Source organism: Mastigoproctus giganteus, chromosome 4 (assembly GCF_048544385.1).
Source record: "Mastigoproctus giganteus isolate SK-2022 chromosome 4, ASM4854438v1, whole genome shotgun sequence".
NCBI classification, from domain to species: Eukaryota; Metazoa; Arthropoda; class Arachnida; order Uropygi; family Thelyphonidae; genus Mastigoproctus; species Mastigoproctus giganteus.
In genome coordinates this window covers 193129747-193148964 of record NC_143578.1, presented here as the reverse complement: position 1 = coordinate 193148964, position 19218 = coordinate 193129747, and the positions used below count along the sequence as shown (strand labels likewise).

General features: G+C 34.7%; 1 protein-coding gene across 1 annotated transcript in view; it reads right to left on the bottom strand.

Annotated features, from left to right (window-relative positions):
* Window positions 1-5214: 5214 nt before the first annotated feature.
* LOC150087291 (2,4-dienoyl-CoA reductase [(3E)-enoyl-CoA-producing], mitochondrial-like) overlaps window positions 5215-19218 on the bottom strand; it is a 75612-nt gene continuing 61608 nt past the window's right edge. The window contains exons 7-8 of the mRNA XM_090371958.1: window positions 11074-11220; window positions 5215-5491 (exon numbers count right to left, since the gene is read on the bottom strand). Coding sequence (XP_090228084.1) covers window positions 5369-5491; window positions 11074-11220 — 270 coding nt within the window. The 3' untranslated portion in view covers window positions 5215-5368. The remainder of the gene's footprint in view (window positions 5492-11073; window positions 11221-19218) is intronic.

Below are 19218 nucleotides of genomic sequence, written 5' to 3'. Positions count from 1 at the left end.
CATGGGGAAATACAGTGGGTAGGAAACATATACTCCTTCCATTGTTCATGGTTAGGCTTCTAGAATGGTTAACTAAGAAGACGTGAAAAGCACTGCATCAGATTAGCAGCCCATCTCAGGGGAAAGAGTTTTTTTGCTTTGACCAAGAAATGAGTCACGAAATACAGTCGAAAAGTGTTGTCAGCTTCAGGAAGGAAAATAGTTTTGCAATTTTTTCGTTAAATTCTTTTAATTAATTTTCTAAATTTTTAGTTGCATTAAATTGATTTTTAATTATTTGTTACTGTAATGTAAGATTTTAGATTTTTTTGTTTTAATTTCTGGAAAGTATCATACAGAAGTTTTCTAAGTACTATATTGAGGTGAACTTCTCTTATTATTTTATAAATATTATTTTTGTAACAGTTTTGGGGTCCTCTTACCAAGAGAGGCATAAGTTCTGCAAATTGCAACGGCTGAAGACTAGGCACCTGCAAGATGATCTGATTGAGGTGTATAAGGCCTTGAACCATGAACCATCAACCATGAATGGGTTGCACTGAATTCTGATGGGATTCTTTTGCTTGCTCAGATTATGAACCTAAGGGGGCGTAAATTCAAATTGAGGAAAGACAGCTGTAGAATAAATGTGTGGAAATTTGCCTTTAGCCAGCGAGTAGTTAATTGCTGGAACAAACTTCTGTCCTTGTGGAAGTTGATAGCTTATATAAATTCAAGGAGGAACTGAAGAGACTTTTAGAGGGAATGGTTGTGCAAATTTCTTTTTGGCTGATGCTACATAAGCTCATACACTTGCTTTCTTGCATCACTTGCCTCTATTAGTATTCAAATTACTTACTCAGGAACCATCTGGAAAACTCAATATGGAAGATAATGATAATGAAGATATCGAAGAATCTGAGACTATAGACTCTAGTGATACAAATGTATGAAATTTTCCATGATATACATGTTCAGGGTATTATGGTATCTGTTCATTGTGCTGCACATTCTCTGCAGTTGGCTGTTAAAGATGTTCTGAAACGTGATGAATTGAAACTTCCCATGACTAAAGCACAAACATTGGTGAAAAAGCTGCGAACCCCTTCTATCTTTATACACATTAAAAGAGAAAAGTGTAGGAAACCAATACTATACTCGAAACCAGATGGAATTCCACTGTCAATACATTACAACATTCTCAGTTTCTGCCGCACAAGCAAATGTAGAAAGATGCTTTTTGACATTAAAGATCATTTTGACCGATAAGAGGAGTTGTTTAGGCTCAAGGTTAATGGAGGACATTTTATTTTTAAAATTAAATAATTAATTTCAAATTACCTATGTAATCTATGTTGTTTTTAAGATTTCATGATCAATTTTCAAAGTAAAATTATTTTTATACATTAATTCCTTATATCCATTATCTGAGCAACTAATAATATTTCGCTTGTAATTCATGTTTGTTTCTTCTGTTCTTAAAGTTTTATTGTGATTTTTTTTATATTATCTGGAAATACCTGCCTTAGTATTATTAAATTATATTAAAATTTTTGTTTGAATAATTATTTTCTTTCCAAATTCTCTTCCAAGTTCTCTTGTATATGTTTATGAGTACTGAATACAAGAAAAGATTAATATTCAGAGTTAATGTTTTGGTAATTTCTACTCTTTTTTTCAATCAGATTTAAAATGATTAACATGCGATTTTATTACTTGTCAAATATATTATTAATATAATTTACTTTTATTTAAAATAAGATTTTATAGTAATATTTTATTATAATGCGGTATTATTACTATCATTAATGAACTAAGAAACTACATGAATTATTTCAGACGATATATTTGGCTGAACTGAACTGAAAACCAAACCAAAACACTGGTCAAAATTGCCTTTTGAACCAGACAGCGAACCGAACCGGTTCAAAATTTTAGATGGTTTGTAGCTCTGACTTGTTGTACAGTACATAAACCAGATAATGGTAAAGTTACCTATCAATTATCAGAACTCAATGAACTTTATACAGCAGAAAGCATTTATACTAAATCAAGGAGTAATTGTTTAAAAAACAATATCTCACTGGATAAATTTTGGATTTTGCTTGTGATGGTGCAAATGTGATGATAAGGAACAAAAAATTCCTTTTTCTCAAAATTTAGAGAGGATGTTCCAAATGTTGCTTTGCTGAAATGTATTTGCCATACATAAGCTCTGATATGTGAAGTTTAGCTTCTATTATTTTGCCTGATTTTGTAGAGCAAAAAATATTGTTCGCTGTACAGCAAATAGTGTTAAAAAGAAAGAAGAAATTGAGGATATGGTTGAACACGTTTCCATTTAAGGTTATCTATGTTAAAACCAAGTTAAACAAGGTGGTTAGCTGTATGCCCTTGTGTAAATAGAATATCAGTGATGTGGAATGTGCTGTTTAACTATATACATCTTGAGTGTATTGATAAAAAAAAGTCAAAAAACAAAAGAAATATATGATGCAATATGTAATCTAGAATTTGAAGTTTACCTAATACGTGTATTTTTGAAATATGTTTTGGATTACATGAACAAATTCAATGCTCTCTTTCAAAGCAAAATCTCCACTCATTCATTTCATTAAACCAGAGTCAGTAAACCTTTTCAAAATAATTTCAACAAATTGCTTAAAACCACATTCACTAAAAGGTGAATTAACAAAAATAAATTAGTTGCATTCCACCAATTTTATCAAAATAAATGAAATATATACTGGTTCAGAGTGTGAGGAGTACTTAAAACATATTGATCCTAAATGTAGCCAATGTAATAAAAGTGATTCAGCATTATTACCTCACTTGTCAAGAAATGCAGCACAGGCTGCTACTTGACTCAGTTATTTTCTCAGACTTATAGATCCTAAAATGTGTCTTATTGCAAAGAAAAAAAAAAAAAAAACGAACAGAAATTTCAAAACTTCATGCAATATTTAAGATAGATGTAAACTCAGCTCAGAGTGAACTTGGAGCTTTGCCACTTTCTTTAGAATGAAATCAAATTGAATATTTAAAGAACAAGCCTACTGACGAAATGTGGCATGAAATTTCTAACATGAAAGTTCTGGGAAATTTGTTTTAAACATTTGTAAATTAGCTTAAAGGCTTTAGCATTATCACAGTCAAATACGGAATGTGAGAGAATTTTTTCAAATGGTTACAGACATTAAAACTAAGAAAAGGAGTAGTATGAAAACTAAAACACTTAATTCTAGTGTAATTATCAGATTGTCCTTAAAAGTAAAAATAAATAAATAAATGATAATAATAAATGTTCTGTTTTTTTAATTACAAAGAAACATTTTAGTTTACATAATAAAAGTAAGTTCAAATATGCCAGAAAAACTGAAAAAAAAAAAAATTTTAATGATGATGACCTACTAGTGAGGAGTCAAGTAGTCATAACTTATCAGATGAGTAAAACTAATCGAAAAAGGTCAGTATTAAATATTCTATTCATGCTACATGAAATGAAAATGTTTTATATATGATGAGTTCAGTTCTTTATCAGAAATGTATACTGAAGTTTATAATGTACTAGTTTCACCTTGCAGGAGTAAAACAATTAAAATGTTTTATTATTCCTTCATTTCACGAAATACCACCCACAAAGTAATTACAGATACTTGAATATATAAAAAAAAATTATTTTTGGATGAAAAGATCAGCTTTAATAAAATTATATTTTTCATTATAAGGAGCATCATGTAATTTTTCATTATAAGGAGCATCATCAAAATTGTTTCATATACAGGTGTCTATAAATAGTGGGAACCCTTTCAATAATTTATTGCACATGAAGTAAGAGAGATACCATTTACTTATTTATACCATGTGAAAGAGAAAACATGAAAGTTTCCCGGTTTTTACTGCCGAGGCGTGTAGTTCCATCATTCACCACCAGAAGCGTTTCCAATTTTGTTGTGAACTGCAAGGACTGACAGAAGAACACGACGACTTCTTTAATCGCATAGTGTTTAGCGATGAGGTCACATTTCACACCATTGGGAAGTCAACCGACACAACTGTCGAATCTAAGCACCCAGAAATCTGAATAAATAATTGAATATAAGTGTGATTCGTCAAAGATGAATGTTTTCTGTGCCTTGTCACACCAAAAACTGTACGGACCTTTCTTCTGTGCCGAGGGCACTGTAACTGGGCAATCCTACCTCGATATGCTGCAGGAATGGTTCAGGAAGAAGCATTGGATCGGACATGCTGGAGAAAGGGACGAATGTTTCTTGAAAAGGCCACCGAGATCACCGGACTTAACTCTGTGTGATTTCTTCTTGTGGGGCTACATAAAAGATTGTGTTTGTATACCACTCTTGCCACGTGACGTCCAGGAACTAAAGCAGAGAACTGAAGAAGCTACCACCACGGTCACACACAGGATATGCTGGATAGGGTATGTCAAGAGTTCAATTACCATGTGGACATTTGGTGTGTCATACGTGGTTCCCACATTGAATAGTTGTGAAGTGATGTGATGTAAAAAGAACTTTGACATTTTCTCTTTCACAAGGTTTGCGTATGACACTGATATCTGTCCTGGTCTTTGTGCAATAAATCACTGAAAGTGTTCCCACCATTTATAAAACACCCTGTACTTTAATAATTATTTATATATCAAAATAAAAAGAATTAAACCAATGAATTAACTACACATAAAATAGCCTTTATAACAAAAAAATAATCTGGGAATTTTTCATCAGATTTGGGAAATTTTTAGCACTGGCCTGGGAAAGGTTGGTAATGCAATATAAAAGCTCTGGTTTTTCCCAATAGTCCCAATTTCTAGCAAAACACACACAGCCATCAAGCTAAACATTGTAAACATTCAGAAGACTACATCCCCTCATTCCTCGAACATTAACCATGTAAACTCCCGCTCAAACATTTATAGCTAGAAATTAGAAAGGCTGTTTGAGGTATGAATCCACAGTTATCTGTTAGGCACTGGTATTTTCATTATAAGGAGCATCATGTAATTTTTCATTATAAGGAGCATCATCAAAATTGTTTCATATACAGGGTGTCTATAAATGGTGGGAACACCGTTTATAGACACCATTTATAGACAAACAGATTTTTATGAAGAATTTCCAAAAGAAATTCTTCATAAAAATCTGTACTGCACATACATACACATTCTTATATAATACAAGTATATCTATTAATCTAGAAGAAAAACGAAATAGAGAAATACAGAAAACCAGGTGGAGAGATGAGTTAACATCCCTTATGAGTCCCACTTGGACAAGACTGGCATTGAACCGAGATGAATGGAGAAAGTCGGGGGAGGCCTTTGTCGAGCAGTGGGATTCCACAGGCTAATACAACATCTATTATTAATCTAAGACCCTTTAACTTGTCGTATTGTCTTTTCCACTGCATTCCACTCCTCCTCTGACATTTTTAGTAGACAGCTGAATGGACCAGCATGCTTTGGCAATTCTCCGCCATCAAATCTGATCACCTTCAAAAGAAACAAGTATGAATAAGCACATTTCAATATAAGTAATTCACACAAAATTTAAATCACATATTAAAGTGAATATTGTTTAAGGTTATAAAATATATCAGTAAAAAAACTTAAATGAAGAGGACGTTTTATGCCATAAATTAGATTTTCATTAAATTGCAATGTAATTTTTGTCATAACAATATTATCAGCTAGGGTTATATTCAAAAAGGGATATTTAATAGGAAAATAAATCCAAAAATTGTAAAGCTACAATTATGAATGAATAATGAACCAATAATTAAAAAACAACTCTGATGGGGAAATATTTTGCAAATGAGGTAGGTGTGCCGGCAACTCATACCCACACTGGTGCACTCAGTCATTGCAATTAAAGATATATATGTGTGAGGTGCACTTCACAACTTCTGTCAGCACTCCTTTTCTTTTAGACACAGTTTTACCTGTTGAAACACAGTCCACCATTATTATTCCCTTGAAATCCCAAAAGATTTCTGACATCTCTTTTCCAGCTAATGGAATTGTTTCTACCTTTTTTTGCATGTGGTGAACCTTGCTTTGACTTAGGCTATTAGTGGTAGATCCATGTCTTTTTCATAGTTACAAAACATCTAAATTTTACAGATAAGTTTCATAAAGTGCCAACAATTCTGATGATGTCATGCACCTACTACATTTCCAATCAGATGTTAGAAGCCAATGCAACCGATCTTGCAAACACCTTTGATAAACTACATTCCTTTGTCAGAAAATTTTGTGTCTATTCATATGAGATGCCCTATAGCCCACCCCAATTTGTGAATTGATAATCATTGGCCTACCATTGATTTATTCATAATATTATTGTGAATTGCATCAATGTTTTCTTGGCAGTTAGCCATTTTTAGTTGTCCTCTGCATGTATCATCATCAACTCTCTCTCACACACATATTTGAATTCTACTGCATATTTCACCATGGCATATGATGAAGATGTACAATATCATCGTGGATGTTATTTTAGTATTAAATCCTTTTACTGAGAGAAGATTATAAGATCATCTTATTATGGCATAGGGTTAAAAATGTCCATTACCTAAAAAAAAAAAAAAAAAAAAACATGATAAAAATATGAACCTATATGTTTATATAAAGGAACAAATTACATTCACAATTTTATTATCATCATTTGCACATAATGCTATGAAGTCTTCAATAACTTTTGTGTATATTTCTATTTATCACTCTTTATTATTACTTAATGCAATCATTTTAAAATTTTTTGTAATTTCACATTCAGCTGAAACATGTAGTAATTTGCATAATGAAAATAATTTAGGCGTAACCTTCTTGAAACATTAAGCCAAAATGAAATAAGGATCAGTGACAATTTTAGATGATGAGTGTTACAATAATTTCAGTGCCTTAAGAAACAGGCAAAACATTAATAATTGGGGACCAGCTAAACCTGCAGATTCCATAGAGATGTCATTTATGTTTAATTACTCAAACATAATAGTCTGGTGTGTATTCGGTACCAAAAGGATTTAGTATTAGTAGTGACAAATTATGCAAGAAGCAAGCTTATAGAGCATCAGCAAAAAAAAAAAAAAAAAAAAACTTTTTACCTATCCATTCCCTCGAATAATTTGTTTAGTTCTTCCTTGATTTTATTCAAACTATCCACTTCCACAACAGATGGAAGCTTGTTCAAACAATCAACCACCTGTTGGCTGAAGGCAAATATCCATGCATCTATCTGCAACCATCCTCTGTCAATTTGAATTTGTCTCCTCAAGTGCATATTCTGAGCAAGAGAAAGAATCCCATCAACAATAACAATCAGTTCGCTCAAGCCATTTTTTTTGCTCAAGCCTTAAACAGATCAGATCACCTTGCAGGTGACTAGTCTCTAAATGTTGCAATTTGTAGAACTGAAGCCTTTCTAGGTAAGAGCATCCATTGTTCCCCCTCACCAATCACATTGCCCTTCTCTGTACTCATCCAGCAGTTCTACATCTTTCCTAAATGAGGTCTCTCTAGACTCAAGATGTGGACTGACCACTGCCTTATACAAGGAATAATCACCTCCTTATCCCTGCTAGCAAAATTCCTGTATAATTAACAAATTAACAAAACCCCCATGAGCTGTCCTGGCAGCCTGTCTGCACTGCTCAGAGATATTCATACTGACTGAACAATTAGCCCCCAGGTCCTTTTCATTTTCCACTACCATGAATATAGTACCACACAGTTGATAAGTTACTCTAGAATTACTGCTACTCATAAGCAGAGCCTTGCATTTTTCAGTGTTAAACTTCAGTTGCCATTTCTCAGCCCATTTGCCTAATTTTTCTATATCTTGTTACTGCAGCATAGCTTCCTTACTGTCATTAACCACCCTTCCAACCTTTGTGTCATCTGCAAACTTAGACATCAAGCCTGATATACCTTCATCAATATCATTAATAAATACAGACAACAATGGGGCCAGCACTGAACCCTGTGGAACTCCTCTAATAACATTAGTCCATGAAGAGCAGTGTCATTGATAACTATTCACTGTCTTTTCCCTTTCAACCATCATTTTTCCATAGCAAAAATTTGCCTTTAATGCCACACTGCTCTCCAATTTGTACAGTAATATTTTATGTGCAACAGTATCAAAAGCTTTTCTAAAATCCAAATATATGATACCAAAATTATTCTTTGCATCCATTTCCTTTGTCACTACCAGAGGAGCCCATCAAATTGGTCAGACAAGATCTCTCCTTAATAAACCCATGCTGTGAGTATAACTGCACTCCCTTTTGGATAGTCTATCATCACTTCGCCTGGAACAGAAGTTAAGCTAACAGGTCTGTAATTATTCATATCATCCTTTAACCTTTAATCCCCCCTTTGTGTAGTTAGGGATATATCTCCACATCTCCAGGGATCTCCCCCGTGAATCCAAAGATGCTCTCATAATAATGGCTAAGGGTTTGCTTACTCCTTTGTTGTCTCCTTTAATATAATTGGATACATCCCATCCATCTCGAGCACCTTTATGTTTAACTTTGAAATTTTCTCTTCCACTCTCTCATTTATTACAAAATCATTTAGCCATTAGAGTTTGATAAACTTCTAGCATCCACTAAAGAATTCCTCATGCAAATGTAGACAAAAATTATCTATTCAGTTTTTCAGCAACTTTCTCAGGATAATCAACAATTAAATAATCAATAACAAGGGGACCAATGAGATTCATCTCCTTCAATCTAGTGTTTATGTAAGTAAAGAAAACTTTGCATCCTTTGCCAAAGATTTCTAATAATTTTTTTGGCTTGCTTAAGTTCCTTTGTGACTTAATTGCAGACTGATTTATATATACCATAGGATTCTGTATCACTTGATACAGAATGGGATGCATATAAATTTATATGCATCCCATGTATTTTTATTTTCAGGTTGCGAACAAACTGATTAGATATTTTGTATCTACATTTATACATGAGGAATTCTTTAAGGAGGGGGATGCCAGATGTCAGGAAATTAATTTTCAAGGATCATCCAATAATATTGTAGCATCATTATAATATTGGGTAACATGCAGACTCTAGGAACTGAAAAATGTAGGGTCAACAAGTTAAACATGTCAATTTTTTTTTTATTTCTTTCACCTCTTAACTTGGTAAAGTTAAGTAGTATTGAAAATGGGAGGAAAGCAGCACCTTCTATGGTTAATATCTTCTATAAATAGACTTAATTCACACTCACAAAAAATTTAAATTCCATACAATCAAGATAAAATTTCACATCTGTAATCAAACATACTTTACCAGCTATATGTACACAGTAGATATTTTCTCCCTTTGCACACAGCTGTTCTAAAGTAATGTTAAACTTGCTCTGTTCATGCAAGTGCTTTATGGGCAACTAACATAGCTATAATTTGCAAATGAAGTTCATGCTGTTATAGTTTAGTGAATAATTGATAGTGCTAAAAGAGAATAATGATACTTTTTTTTTTGCATGGATTATAAATATTAAGCAGCAAATAATAACCCAGAGTATATGGACACTCTCACACTCTCTTTCTCAGTATGTACACAGTAGACATTTTCTCGTAGGTACAATTATACAAAATAAACAGCATAGCACTTGGTTTAATGTGCAACTCATATACACTACTGCATTTTTCTATTATGAAGGCAAAAACGAAACTCAGATGCCTCATTGTAAATTCCTTAAGAAGAATGTTTTTTTTAATCCTCCAATGTAAAAGTTTTTTTTTTCTCTGAAACACATGCAATCATTCACACATACAGTTACTTAAAAAAAAAAAAGATGTACAACACCTATGTTTGGAAATCACATGTTTCATAACATTAGCAAGTAATGTGAGCAAAATGGATTACATGTGTATGCTCATAACATATGCTAGAGGTATGTAAATCTCTATAATTCACGTACCTCTTTGAAGGTACGTGAATTACAGAGAATATACTAAAATGTGAATTAAAGAATATACTGTGAAAGTACCAGTTAAAATTATAAGGCAAAGAGAGACAAATGAGATAAATCAGGCGGGACATTCTGGAGTTTGTTTATTTTTTTTTTTTAATAAAATTTCTTATGCTTATTTGTTTGTAATGTCTGTTTACATTGCCTTTCCCACAAGTTGAAACTGAAAAATATCACATCTATACACAGTACACAAAGCAAATGTAGTTCCAGGTATTATAAAAATAAAATAAAATCTTTTCCAGATTTTATAACACCTGGAAAATCTTGGGTCAATGTCAATGGTTTGACATCATGTATAACATATATGACACATAGCATTTTGTTTTGCACGTTTGACATATTTTATGCAACACTAACTAGTACAATGGCATGCAGTCATTAACTAGAAACAAACAATAAGATTTAATTCACAAATCTCAGAATTGTTTTAAAAATTATTCTATAATTTAAAAAAAAATTTTTTTTTTACTTTTAACTTTTTTTTTTTGTGAAAAAGAAAGAAACTGTTAGGACTATGGGCAACAGAATGTGCCAAAAAAGCATTTTCTCATAAATCCAAAGAATTGGCAGCTGTGCAAATATATGCTGATCACTGAAGAATATATCAAGCCACTTGAGGAGCCAAGTGGTGTATAGAAGAAAGCCTGTCTCTAGTACATAGAACAAACACAGTCAGTGTTTAGGAGGTACAACTTCTGGTTGTGTACTTTGGAAGTTTTTCCAATTTCATTTACCACTTGGCTGCTCACCTAGACTTTATACATTATTCACCAGCAGGCATAAGTGTGCTAATAGGCATCACCAGTCATTCAATGACCCTTAAACAGCTTGCCAAAATGGTGACTTGAGTGTTAAATAACTAAACTATATAATAATTTAATAATTAATGTGGATAATGGTGTCATTTCCTATGTGAGTATAAACTAAAACCTGATTTGTGAAAAGACAGAAATTGAATAGTGTTCCTAGTATAATTACCTATATGATGAACTTTAATTCTTATGTTACCAATGTCTATACTTGTTCTTCCTTTCAACAAAAATTGTTTAAGATACATATATATGTATTAAAAAACCCAAAAAACTTACTTCTCCTGTCATCCAACTGGCATAATCACTAAGCACATATGCTGCCAAGTTGGCTAGCTCTTTAATTTCACCATATCTTCCTGCTGGAATATTATCCATAATATAGCTCATGGAAGAGCCCATTGGATCGAGTCGGCTAAAAGCGCCCTAGAGAAAAAATTAATTTGACCTAATACAACAACAAAAAATTGGAAATAAAATTTTAACTATGTAAATAAAACCATAAAGTACTGTTTACAGTACTGCCCTAAAACACAACAGAAGGACCTGCACTAGCTGATATAATTAAATGTTTGAGCTCTACACAATACTTACTCAGAAATTTACAATAATGTACCGATTCTTCTATTTTTTTTTTTTTTTATGAAAACCCCAAACACGAAAGGTATCAAAACCTATAGTACTTAGTACTGTGCATGGGTTGAAGGAGAAATATGGGAGGAGGGGAATGCTGGAAACTTTGCTCTAGGGACTAAACGTGGGTTTCACCACTTCAAGCCTCCAATAAGCAAAGTGGTACTATTGTAAGCATGTCAGAAATTTAGTTATTGAATTTGAGTAATCTTGACCATTCAAAGGATGTATATTCTTATGAAGTCTTCCCTGTTAAATATTAACAATAAGTAAGCAACACTAAGTTTTCTTTTTTCAATTATTTCATATGAAAAATAAAAATAAATCATCAATCAATAATATGCATAAAATAGAAAGAATCCAAATATTTAATTAGTATTACTTCAAAGACTCTTAGTTTCACTATCGCCCCACTAACAGTACAAGCTTTACGGCAGTACAAGCATTTTTATGGGCGACTGCAAACTTGAAGGGTTATTGGAACCTCTAGTATCCTACTTGAATGAGTTAAAGAAAAAGAACCATAAAGAAACTTGCTCACTGAACTCCTGTAATTTGTAATCTTAACTTGGTGGTGCCTGAGGATCACTAGACAAACTATTCCAAAATAACAATCCCATATTAACTTAATAAGTGATTAAAAATCTTAATTTTTTTTTTCTACTTTCATAAATATAGTCAAGCTGTTACTTGGTATAGTTTTTGAAGTGGTTTTTATGGTTTTCTCATAGTGAGTGAGTGTAAGAACCTGTCACATTCCTTGCAACCATTTGGAAAGCCAAAGATGGGGCACTGCTCATACAAAGTATCAAATTTCACAATGTAGCATTTGATTATAGTTCAAGATTACTTGCTTTTCCTCTCCAACTAGTTCTATATATATATATATATCTACAGATTGATTTAATGAGATGTTTCTGAAAGATTTGTTAGTTGTTACATAAGAAAGACAAGAACAAAAAACATCATATTCGCTTAAAATATACATAATAAGCAGATATACATGCGCTGCACACTGAAATTTCATTCATTTTCATTCATACATTTAACAACAGTGTTTTGGAAAAATGGAAGATTCTAATAGATTTGTTTTTATATTATGATTGACATATTTTTACTTTTAAGCAGAATTAATTTTTTTTAAATAAAAAGTTCAAAAAACATAACAGCATTTATTAAAAAAATAAAGTTACATACAATATTGAAATCAATTAAGAAAATAACTGTTAGTAACACCAGGTATAACCCACATGTGCAAACCAACATAAGCAGGGGTCGAGGTGTGGTGCCCGCACCACATGGAGGAACTCTGCCCTTCTGTGTTACCAGGCAATACTAGGTGGTAGCTGGCTCTCATCAACAGGTGTAATACTACCATTTTGCTTATTGGAGGCTTGAAGTGGTGGATCCCATGTTTAGTCTCCAGAGCAGAGCTCCAGTAAACCCTCCACATCTCTTCCATTGTGCAGTATAATTGATGTCTTTTTAGGTTATGATGGACATCCTGGCAAGAGCCAATCTTCCTTACATTTTGAGGGAAAAGACAGTGTTTGCATGCCAGCCACTACACAATCCACTGGACCAAATCTATTGCTAACTCTCTAGTGGGCTTTCGGATCAGTTAGTGTATGATCTTGCTGCCTCTACCCTGTCAGATAGTACTGGAGGGAGTCAGAATAGTGTGGTGTGGTGTGTATGTGGGGGCATTGTTGAGGCCACATTATGTCAAAGATCTGGGTTCATTCTTGCCAAATCCATGCCAAGAATTTCATTGCTTCATACAGAACAAACTTATCTGTGAAAGATCTAAACCTCCCAAACACTCTCGTTCATTCCACAAATATACACAGTCTCAGTTCGAATCTCAATGATGTCCATTTCCACTTATAGTCTGCCAAACCCCATGTACTCTTTCTGACAGAATCCCAATTATCAATTGATTCAACCACTGTCCATCTCAGTTGTCCAAATTAATCATTGTATGAATCCTTTTGTTTCAAATGTGGTACTTGTGCATATGTCTGCTCTGATATTCCCTGTCAGAGAGTTAATAATTTGGCATCTCTTCTTTCTGATCTTCTTTTGTTTAAAACTTCTCTACTCTCCCACATTCTGTCAAAATCATCTGTTGCTTCTATCATTTTTGCAACTCCACTAATCACTTGGAATTCTGACTTCCTCTCTTTGGAACTTGAATTTCTCCAGGTCCAACTTTCCCAACAGCAAAGTAATTTTCCTTGGCAATTTTAAGTTTCACAACTCCAGCTGGTTAGTTATTTGGTTTTTAGGAGCATTAGCAACTAAGGCCATATTGCTCTGGGATATGCGGTGATCATTCCCTGACCTTTCCACATCCTCCTTATTTGGTGGTGACAGGTTCGAACCCCGGTCTCCTCCAGCTGGTTCCCGCTTTCTAGTCACATGGACCCATCTGGTCGAGATGCTGAAGCGTTTACAATTACTAATTCTTCATTTACCTACTAAAATACAGACAATCCTAAACACACAGACAATATGCTTGAACTTTTTCTCACAAACAATCCTTCTAAGTACACGGTCGAGGTGAGTGGTCCTCTAGGTACCTCATGTAGCAACTTGGTGATGGTCTCTTCTCCATTGAAACCTTTCTGTAATGGCCATTCTCAACCTAGTGTGTTTGCCATTAGAAGAATGCAAAATGGGCTCATCTATGAGAATTCTTTTCCTTGATCAGGTTACTGTTTCAAATCTTCTAATGTAAACATTTGCTCAGATTGTGTCAGTGAAATTCTTGTGGGATAAAATCCTTTATTCCACAGTCAACATTAAAATTTGGTCATTTATCTAAACCTGGGCTTTCCAATAAATGTGCTAAAGCTGTTGAAGATAAGAATGTTGCATATCGCATATGGCTTGTATGCAAAGACTCCAATTATATATAGGCTATAGAGCTTGGAAACAGGAGGTGAATTGATTAAGCTTTATAAGGCTCTGAGCAGGATTAGTAAAATGAATGAAGGTGGAATTCTCACTGTTCTAAAGAATTCCAGAATTATGTGTCATAAATTCAAATTGCAGGGCTTGAGGTTTAGAACAGATTGTAGAAAGTTTTCTTTTAGCCAGCAAATCGTTGATAGCTGGAATAATTGCCCTTGCTGGTAGTTGAGTCTGACAGTTAGAATAAATTCAAAGATCAATTGGATACTTACCTGTGAGAGGAGGGAAGCATATAATTTGTTTGGGTTTTTGGTTGTTGTTTTTTTTTTTTTTTTTTTTGCCAGTGCAACAAAAGCTTGTTGGTTTCTGTGTACTATTTGGTGAATACTATTTACTCTCTCCAGTCTGTTTCATGCCGTTTCTATAAATACTTCCATGGGCACTGTTCTTCTGAATTCGCTTCTACAATTCCCATTCGCTCTCTTCCGAAGCAGTCTGAACACGTGCCAGAACAAGTCAACACCCTTTTATTGTCCATCTTCAAATTCACAGAACGAACCTTCTTATTCCTCATTTACTCCTTCAACTTCCATTTTCTGGAACAACCTCCCTTCACGCATGCTTCCGAAAATTGCAACCTACAGAAATTCAAATCTAATGTCAACAAGTATCTTCTTTCATCTTCTCAACCTTTAACGCACTAACGTTTTCTTACTATTGAATACACCATGAATTGTCAAACTAATATAGCAAGCTTATCTGCAAAAAGATCTAAACCTCCCAAGCACTTCCTAATTCATTTCACAAATATACGTGGTCTCAATTCTAATCTCGGTGACGTCCATTTCCACTTGCAGTCTGCCAAACCCCATGTACTTTTTTCTGTCAGAATCTCAGTTATCGGTTGATTCAACTACTGCTGATCTCAGATGCCCAAATTATTCGCTGTATGATTCCTTTTGCCTCAAAGGTGGTACTTGTGCATATGTCCGTTCTGATATTCCCTGTCAGAGACTTGGCAATTTGGAGTCTCCTCTCTTTGATCTTCTCTTGCTTAAAATCTCTCTACCTCAATTGTGTCAAATTCATCTGTTGTCTCTACCATTCTCCCAACTCCACTAATCACTTGGAGCTCTTTGACTTCCTCTCTTTGCAACTTGACTTTCTCCAGTCCAACTTTCCTAACAGTGAGGTAATTTTCCTTGGTGATTTTAATGTTCACAACTCCAGCTGGCTTCCATTTTCTAGTCACACCGACCCAGCTGGTCGAGATGCTGAGGCTTTTGCAATTACTAATGACCTTGCACAGATTGTTCATTTACCTACAAGAATACCGGACAATCCTAATCATACAGCCAATATGCTTGATCGTTTTCTCACAAACAATCTCTCTAAGTACACGGTCGAAATGAGAGGTCCTTTAGGCCCTTCAGATCACAACTTGGTGATTGATTGTCTCTTCTCCAATGGAACCTTTATCTCATAGCTATTTCCAACCTCGTGTTGTTTGGCATTACAAGAATGCAAAATGGAATGACCTGCGAGACTTCTTTTCTTCTTTTCATTGGTCGGATTACTGTTTCAAAACTTCTGATGTCAAAGTTTGCTCAGATCGTGTCAGTGAAATTATTCTTGAAGGAATGGAATCCTTTATCTCACACTCCACTTTAAAATCTCGTCCTTTATCTAAATCTTGGTTTTCCAATAAATGTGCTAAGGCTGTTCAAGAGAAGAATTTTGCATATCATAATTGGTTTGTTTCTAATTCTTCAGTTTCATTTTCTGCCTACACCAAAGTTTGCAACAATTGTAAAGCAGTTATTAACCAGTCCAAACTAGAGTTTGAACATGATAAGAGTAGAAAACTTGCTTCTTGCCCTGATGATCTCTTGCCAAAGCTATTGGCCGCGACTTTTTCCCATCTCTGCTCCCACCTCTATCCAAACCAGATGGTTCTGTTGTCACTTCAGCCAAGGATAAAGCTGCTAGCATCTCATTTTTCTTCCAACTCACGCATTAATGATCTTGGTAAAACAGCTCCCACCATTTCCAACACGCTCCATTCAATGCCTCCTGTGGTCTTCCGTCAAAAGGATATCAGAAGGATTTGGACGAATCTTGATGCTAAGAAAGCTTCAGGTCCCGATGGAATTTCTCCACTTGTTCTCAAAACCTGTGCTCCTGAACTTACTCCTATTCTTTGTCGCCTTTTTTCACTTTCTTATTCCAAAGGTGTTTTTCCTTCTGCTTGGAAATTTGCTCATATCCAGCCAGTTCCTAAAAAGGGTGACAAATCCCTCCCATCCAATTATAGTTCCATTGCAATTACTTCTACTCTTTCTAAAGTAATGGAGAAATCAATTAACCACCAACTCTTAAACTACCTAGAAACCTCCTGTCTGATCAACGATCGCCAGTATGGATTCCGTCAGTGTCGATCCACTGGTGATATTCTGGCTTATGTTACCCATTTATGGACTAATTTAATGGAAAGGTTCAGTGAAACACAAGTAGTTGCTCTTGACATCTCAAAGGCTTTAGATCGTGTTTGGCATAAAGGTCTTCTAAACAAGCATCCATCTTATGGTTTGCCAACTGTTTTTAGTAACTGGTTATACAGCTTTCTCTCTGATCGCTCACTGAGGGTGATGGTAGATGGCTCTCTGTCTTCTAACTTCTCCACTAATGCCGGTGTCCCCTAAGGTTCAGTTCTTTCCCCCACTCTTTTCCTCTTGTATATTAATGACCTTCTTCCATTGACTGGAAATCCTATCCATAGTTTTTCCGATGATAGCACATTGCATTCCACTTTCCATTTTGAGAAACCTTGTCCTGCTCAATCAGCCTCAACTTCTTGAAAATCTGCTACCAATTCCTTAAATGCCGATCTTCAGGTAATTCTCCAGTAGGGCAAAGACAACTTAGTTGATTTCAACCCTTCTAAAACTCAGTCTTGTCTTATATCTCACAAAAAGGATTCTTCTGCTCCTACGCTTATCTTTAGTGACACTAGGCAAAATGATATATCTCTTTTGGGGATTACCCTGACTTCTAATCTCTCTTGGCACAAGCACACTACAAATATTGCTTCCTCTGCATCTAAAAAACTTGGTTTTCTCTTTCGCTCTTGGCGTTACTTTTCTTCCAAACAGCTACTCACTCTGTATAAATCGCAAATCCGCCCTGCCACGGAATATTGTTCCCACATCTAGGGTGGTGACCCCAAAACCTCTCTCAGGCTTCTTAAGTCCATTCAGAAGAGGGCAGTTAGGTTAATTAATGATTCATCTCTAACAGAGTCTCTCCACTCGCTGTCTCACAGACGTACTGTTTCTGCTGCATGTCTCTCTACAGATATTTCCATGGGCATTGTTCTTCTGAATTGGCTTCTATAATTCCCACTCTCTCTTTCAAAACAGTCCGAACACGTGCCACCACCAGCCAACATCCATTTACTGTCCAACTTCAAACTCACAGAACCAACTTTTCATCTTCCTCGTTTATTTATTCAACTGCCGTTTTCTGAAACAACGTATTTCTTGAAAATTACAGTCTACAGAAGTTCGTCTAATGTCAATAAATATCTTCTTTCATCTTCTCAACCTTCAACCCAAGCACGGTACTAAGTACTATAGGTTCTAATACCTCTTGTGTTTGGGGTTTACATAAAAAAACCTATGAACGGTACTAAGTACTATAGGTTCTAATACCTCTGGTGCTTGGGGTTTGCAAAAAAAAAAAAAAAAAAAAAGGATGATATATTGGCATTTTTCAAGCATAATTCAGAAAATCTGAAATGTTTTAAAAACTTAAAAAAGAACATTGGTCACCTGTCAAGTAACTCAAAGGACTATATGCATATGGGTATGTTTGAATTTTCACACACTTCAAGTCTTTTAAACTGGAAAATGAAAAATACTGATAGATTCATGCTTATATATCTATTTTTTTTTAAAATATTCAGTAGAAGAATAAATAAATCGGTCAACTACTGGGTGCTGAGCACTCAGGATGAAGGGTCCGTAGTCACGAATGGTTGTTAGTGTAGTATCTCAAATAGAGAGCTTTATAGTAACTGAAAAAAAGTACCCTGACTTGGCCTAAAACTGAGGAACTAACGAAAATTACCAGTTGTTGTGAATGACAAGGGTGGGAGATATGACTCAGACTTCTTTCTAGAGAAGTGATTAAAGTCTTGGGGGAGAAACGACTCGCAGGCGAGGGCCATGCAAGTCCCTGCACAGGTGCCTCCCCACTACCGCCACCTCAACATTGGCTTTCTGAGTACCTCCTCGCTGGGACAACTCCAGCTTTGAAAATTGTTAAAACAATACTTCTCGTTGCAAAATTTATAAATGACCTTTATAGAATTATTAACTATTTAACAACCTTTTTGTCACCAAAAGGAGAGCTATTTAGTACAAAGAAGCACACTATTGAAGTGCAATAAAAAATTGGTTTTTTAATTTTAACACAAAAAGTAAATGATAGATTTCAATCAGAATAGTTTTCCCTTGATAAGCATCAAATAATGCAGAGCTAATGTGATTTTTAAATTTTTATCTCCATTAGCGATGGAAATAGAGGGGGGGAACACAAAAAATACTCACAATTTCCTGCCTGGTAACGCCATTTTTAATTTTTAAAATATTTTAAACCTACTTGTTGAACTCTTTCCAGCAGTGTATAATAAGCTATATGTTATCGACAACATTTCGCCCCCCCCCACATTTACCCCCATTTCTCAGACAAATTTTTGTCAACAACGATCAATATGGCATTATGTTGGCCCACATGATGTACACACCCATGCAAAATTTCAAGTCAATAGGTTGAGTGGTTCCAGAGATACAATGCTGTGACATACGGACAGTC